The 6,362-nt window shown below is 47.8% G+C and overlaps 1 protein-coding gene across 1 annotated transcript in view; it reads right to left on the bottom strand.

Moving 5' to 3' along the window:
- Window positions 1–6,362, bottom strand: part of Trappc10 (trafficking protein particle complex 10) — a 55,973-nt gene that overhangs the window by 46,193 nt on the left and 3,418 nt on the right. The window contains exons 3-4 of the mRNA XM_013027357.1: window positions 4,145–4,226; window positions 1,961–2,096 (exon numbers count right to left, since the gene is read on the bottom strand). Coding sequence (XP_012882811.1) covers window positions 1,961–2,096; window positions 4,145–4,226 — 218 coding nt within the window. The remainder of the gene's footprint in view (window positions 1–1,960; window positions 2,097–4,144; window positions 4,227–6,362) is intronic.

Below are 6,362 nucleotides of genomic sequence, written 5' to 3'. Positions count from 1 at the left end.
GACACGTGGGGTGGGACACACAGAGGACACGTGGGGTGGGACACACAGGACACGTGGGGTGGGACACACAGAGGACACGTGGGGTGGGACACACAGAGGACACGTGGGGTGGGACACACAGAGGACACGTGGGGTGGGACACACACAGGGCACGTGGGGTGGGACACACACAGGACACGTGGGGTGGGACACACACAGGACACGTGGATGGGACACACAGGACAATGGGTAGGATATGTCGGTACAGTCACCTCTTTAGGAAACAGGATTTGTCCACTTCACAAACAAATGGAAGTGTGTGCTATCAAGGAGGCTTTTTTTTTGAGGGGGGCTTGAACTCAGGGCCTGGGTGCTGTCCTTGAGCTCTTTTGCTCTAGGCTAGAACTCTACCACAGTTCCATTTCCAGTTTTCTGGTACTTAACTGGAGATAGAAGTCTCACCTACTGGACTGTGGTAGAGTGCTTGCCTCACATGCATGAGGCCCTAGGCTCAATTCCTCAGCACCACATAAAAGCAGAAAAGCCGGAAGTGGCGCTGTGGCTCAAGCGGTAGAGCGCTAGCCTTGAGCTGAAGAGCTGAGGGACAGCGCCCAGGCCCAGAGTTCAGACCCCACAACTGACAAAAAAAAAAAGTCTCACAGACTTTCCTGCCAGGTCTGGCACTGAACTACAATCCTCAGATCTCAGCCTCCTAAGTAGCTAGAATTACAGGTATGAGCCACCAGCAACCAGCTAAGGCTGACTTTTAAAAAATTGTTATTGATATGATTTACAAAAGTGTAATTAAGGGGCTGGGAAGGTGGCTCAGTGGTAGAGCGCTTGCCTTGTATGCATGAGGCCCTGGGTTCAATTCCTCAGCACCACATAAGCAGAAAAAGCTGGAAGTGGCGCAGTGGCCCAAGTGTGCTCGCCTTGAGCTGAAGAGCGCAGGGGCAGCGCCCAGGCCCAGCGTTCAGGCCCCACGACCAACCAAAAAAAAAAAAAAGTGTAATTAAGTCTGAATATGATTGTGGTAAATAGAAGTGTCTTAATATTGTGTATACAATATACTGGTTAAAATAAAGTTGACATATGGAGCACTGGTGGCCTGTAATCCTAGCCACTCAGGAGGCTAAGATCTAAGGATCAAGGTGCAAGCCAGTCCAGCTAAGAAAGTTTATGAGAATCTTATTTCCAATAAACTACTCAGAAAAAAGCCAGAAGTGACACTTTAGCTCCAGTAATAGAATGCTAGCCTTGAGCACAAAGGGCTCAGAGACAGCACCAGGCCCCGAGTTTAAGCCCCAGACCAGCAAAAAAAAAAAGCTTAGGAACAGCACTCAGGCCTAGAGTTCAAAGCCCAGGGCTGGCCTAAATAAATTAAGTTAGTTGACATTTCTGATATGTGAAAAATAGACACACTATCAAAAAATAGTGTTAGACCAATCTGCTGTGCATTTGGACAGGCAAATTAGACCCTCTAGACCCTCAACACCATAGCACCTACTTACAGGAAACAACTGAAGCTATCAGATAGAACAGAACCCAGTTATGAAATTATTAAAAGAAAACAAAGGTGAAAATCAGTCGTCATCTTTAGTTAGCTAAGACCTTAAGTAAGATACACAATCTAAAAATCACCTTTGAAATTTATACATTTCACTAAAAAGTTATGCTAGTATGAACCTCTGCGTGCCAGGCGAGGCCTACACCCCCACCCCCCACCCCGCACTGCAGGTGAGAGTGGGAGAGTGCCCACCCAGCAGGCCTGGGCTGGCCGCCTGCCGCACACGTACTTACAGGTATTCCAAAAGCTCCATGAGCGTCCTAGCCTGAGCATAGCAGAAACACCAGGACAAAGCTAGAATACACAAGAACCCAGAGCAAGCACGGGACAAAGCCCCGAGAAGCTGTGCTCCTCTCAGCAAAACCTGGAGCAAGCAGCTCCCATCAGACTGAGCGGGAAGCGTGGGATACTCACGCAGCACTCCGTCCAATAGATGTGCAGGAAGGGGAACGTGAGCAGAGCCTTGTTTCCTTCTTTGGGCAGCAGCTCCTCTTTGAATTGAACAAAGTTCGATTCTAGATGAATCATCTTTGGAGCCCGGCCATAAGACCTATAAACAAGGTTTTAAAGTCACTGAGGACACAACTAAACAATGTAAAGTAGAAGGGGGGGGAGGGGAAGTGACAACTCAAAATTTAATCCTATCTGTGAGTTCAGAAGCATACAGAGTATTGACCATGAATTACATCTGTCTAAATATTTGTTTGAATTATTTGGGACACAGCTCACACTTCAATATCAAGGTGTCCTCTCCATAAAACCTCTCACTACACTGCAGAAGACGTACATAATGATGTGCTCCTGCAAGTGTTCAGCCTATCCAAGGCTGCCCTAGACTTCCAATAATAGTTTTCCTTGTGTCCTGTGCCAGTGGCTCACACTTGTAATCCTAGTTACTCAGTAGGCTGAAATCTGAGGAACACAGTTCAAAGCCAGCCTGGGCAGGAAGGTCCATGAGACTCACCTCCAATTAACCACCAGAAAACCAGAAATGGTACTCTGGCTCAAAGAAGTAGAATGATACCCTTGAATAAAAGGAGCTCAGGGGCTGGGCACCAGTGGCTCACGCCTGTCATCCTAGCTACTCAGGAGGCTGAGATATGAGGCTCTTGGTTCAAAACCAGCCTGGGCAGGGAACTCTGTGAGACTCTTATCTCCAATAAACCACTCAGAAAACAGGAAGCAGTGCTGAGACTCAAAGTGGTAAAGCCTCGCCTGGAGCTGAAGAGCTGAGGGACAGAGTCCAGGCCCTGAGTTCAAGCCCCAGGATCAACTAAAAAAAAAAAGGGCCACAACCTGTTCTCATGCATTATGTCAGTCAGGTCTCTACTCCTACATGGTGAGGTTTTAGGAAGGCAAAGCTATGAATACATGCAGTAAGTCAAAATAGTTCTTCTACTTCTCTTCTTCCTCATAACTTTCATTCCTGTGTTTTTGAACATATTTTTTCTCTTTCTGAATGCTTAGCTAACATGCACTTATTTGAAATCCTTTATAGAGATTAGTCCACTTCTTCCAGTATTATATCCTTCCATTTAGTGAACTGTTTTCTCCTCTTAGCAGCACTGGGCCTCCTTGTGTATTAAACAATTTTCTCAAAGAGCATCTTTCATAGTTCTGTACTCTTTATATTAAATATTAACAATTAAATGACTGCCTTGTAAGACACTGTAATCATGCACCGCAAGAGACTAGAGAAGCTGTCCCCAGACACCACAATAATCAGAGTATGCGGACAGACATGCCTAGCTAGAAATTGTATACACTCTGATTAGGACTAAAATGTTTCCCCCTGTACTGACAAGTTAAAATCCAAACGTTCCCCACAAATACTATCCCATCTTTGTGAAATTACTCCAAGGGGAGGGGCTGGAGACATGGCTCGGGACCATTGCTTGCCTAGTGTGCTCGCAAGGCTTTGGGCTCCATCCATCCATCACCAGCACCACAGTCAATAAACAAGTAAAAGAGAAGAAAGTCAGCTGGGCACTGGTGGCTCACGCCTGTCATCCTAGCTACTCAGGAGGCTAAGATCTGAGGATCAGTTCAAAGCCAGCTCTGGCAGGAAAGTCCTGGATACTCTTATCTCCAATAAACCAGTAGAAAACCAGAAGTGGCGCTGTGGCCCTAGTGGTACAGCGTTCGCCTTGAGCTGAAGAGCCCAGGGTCAGAGTTCAAGCCCACGACTGACAAAAAAAAGAGAGAGAGAAAGTAATCGTAAAGAACAAGGCTTGTGGACTATGAGAAGCCGCTCCATTCTTTTTTAAGATGTACTATTATGTAAAGGTGATATAGAGAGGGGTTACAGTTACACAGAGGGAATGGGTGCATTTCTGTTTGAACAGTGTCATCTCTTCCCTCATTTTCTCCCAGGATTTTCCCTCCTGACCGCCCCCCCCCAGCTGTACAGTTACTTTCAACATAGCGTCTAGTGTCACTGCTGCGTTTGTTCACCACTTCTCTGCTCCCTTACTCTGTTGCTTTGCTTTTCCCCCTTCATTGCTGCTTCTGATTTCTACCCCGCTCCTCTGACCTCCACTGCCTCTCTTGCTCACGTGGACCTCTGAAATCTACGGGGCTACAAGCATGGCGTCCTACCTTCTCCACTCCATCGGCTCCCTCGGAAGCTGCTGGGAAAGCGGCGGATAAATAGAGGTAAATAAGTTGTGATCTCCAGCACCTACAACAGGAATAGGGAGAAATCCAGTTACAACATTATGCAAGAAACACAGGTAAAGCTGGCTCCAAGGTATATAGTTAATAGTCTCAGAATTTACTATTCAGCAAAATGTTAGCACAAAGCAAGCCTTCACTGTGCTTTTAAATGACAGCTTCGACCAGGAGCTGGTAACTCATGCCTGTAATCCTAGCTACTTAGGAGACTAGGATTTGAGGATCACAGTTCAAAGCCAAACAAGGTAGAACAGTCTGAGAGACTCTTATCTCCAATGAAGGACCAAAAAGCCAGAAATGGAGTTGTGGCTCAAAAGTAGCAGAGTGTTAGCCTTGAGCACAAAAGTTCAGAGACAGTGCCCAGACCCTGAATTCAAGCCTCAACCCTCCACTAGGGGGCTACAGCTTTCCACTGGGAAGAGACCATGAGACCCGGAACCAGCCAGCAGGGTCCCAGCCTCCTGTGCGCAGGGCCTCCGGCTCTCTACAGCCACACCACAGAGAGGCAATGCAGTAGAGCCAACACAGACTCCCCCACATAACGTTCACCCAGGACCAGCCGGAGCACGGGAAGGCATCCTCCGCCAGTGAACATTGAACATACAAGCACGCCGGAGCCTGGCCTCGTCAGCCAGGCCAACTCGCAGAGCCCTGGGGGGGCCTGCTGTGTCTGCCTTCCTGCCGCACGCTGACTTTCTCTCTGGCTTTCATCCTAACTTTAATAACTGAAAGATCCATTCCGTTCTCCTAAAATAACATAACCATATCATACTTAAACTGAAAAGGAACCTTTTAATACAGATGACTAGAATTGTTATACTCAGAGGTTCTCTTTTAGGAAAACCATTTTCCTAATTGCTTTTATATTGATCTTAAAGGAGTCATTGGGAATTGGTGTAGACCATTAACACAATTGCTTATTTTGCTAAAACAAAAACAAAACAAAATCCTCCCCACCACTGGGGAGAGAAAGGACATTTCCAGGCATGGGGAGGTGTTAGAGGGGAGGGCCCCAGTCCAGCCCCACCTCTGAGCACGACTAGGCTGAGGAACCGCAGCCTTCTGGGCTGCAGGAACAAGATGGGAGGGGTAAGGGCAGCGTCCCAACAGGACTAGGGCAAAAGTGGGTCAGTGCCACACCCCACGCAGCCTCCGCCAGCCGACCACAGCGTACGCAGCTATCGCTACATCAAAACAGCTGTTCCCAACGTATCACTTCATATGATCATTTACTTGGTAGTCATCTTAGAATCTGTACAGAAAATCTTCAGAGCCAGAGGTGTAGCCTGTCCACACAAAACAGAAAGTAGCAATCTTAGCTGGGCACTGGTGGCTCTCAGCTACTTCAGAGACTGAAATCCGAAGATCACAGTTCAAACCCAGTCCAGGTAAGAAGTCTGTGAAATTCTTGAAGTCTGTGAAACTCTTATCTCCAATTAACAAAAAAAATCTGCAAGTTGGGCTAGGAAGATGGCTCAGTGGTAGAGCGCTAGCCTTGAGCTGAAGAGCTGAGGGACAGCGCCCAGGCCCAGAGTTCAGGCCCCACGACGGGACCAAAAAAAAGAGCAATTCTTCTATTCTCCCATGACTAACGTTTCACGTTTCACCTGGGACCGAATCCAATAGCTTATAGGCCAAAGCAATACATAGGCCAAAACAATACATCTGCCAGCAGGTTCATCTGACATGCCAGGGAGCCACCTGCCTCAGTTCCCAGCACGGACCCAGTAGAGTCCCCAGCAAATCTTCACACACGTCAGAACAACTTGACTGTATCTGAAGTAGATGGGATGAAGAGGTTAGAGTGAGCCGACCATCCCCCATAGGTGAGAGAGTACAGCATGGGGCGTCCCTGGGGTTGCAAGGAAGACGGCAGAAGCGGACTGCTGCTTCCAGACCAAGAGGGCCCAGAAGCCCCACGTGCAGCAAGCTGAGCCTCTGGATGAGGAGAGAACACAGCAGGTGGCAGGAGTGTGGCCTTATTTATGGAAGGGTCTTTGTAGCTAAAATAAGCTCAGGATCTCAAGACTCCGTCACAGAGATTATCCAGGCAGGCCTAACTCCAGTGACAAGTGTCCTAAGAAGGTTAAGAAGATGGCCATGAGAAGCCAGGTGGAGCCACAAGGGGAAAGGAAGGGGGAGG

This window comes from Dipodomys ordii, unplaced genomic scaffold (assembly GCF_000151885.1).
Source record: "Dipodomys ordii isolate 6190 unplaced genomic scaffold, Dord_2.0 Scaffold103, whole genome shotgun sequence".
Taxonomy (NCBI): domain Eukaryota; kingdom Metazoa; phylum Chordata; class Mammalia; order Rodentia; family Heteromyidae; genus Dipodomys; species Dipodomys ordii.
This window is presented reverse-complemented; position numbering and strand designations above follow the sequence as displayed.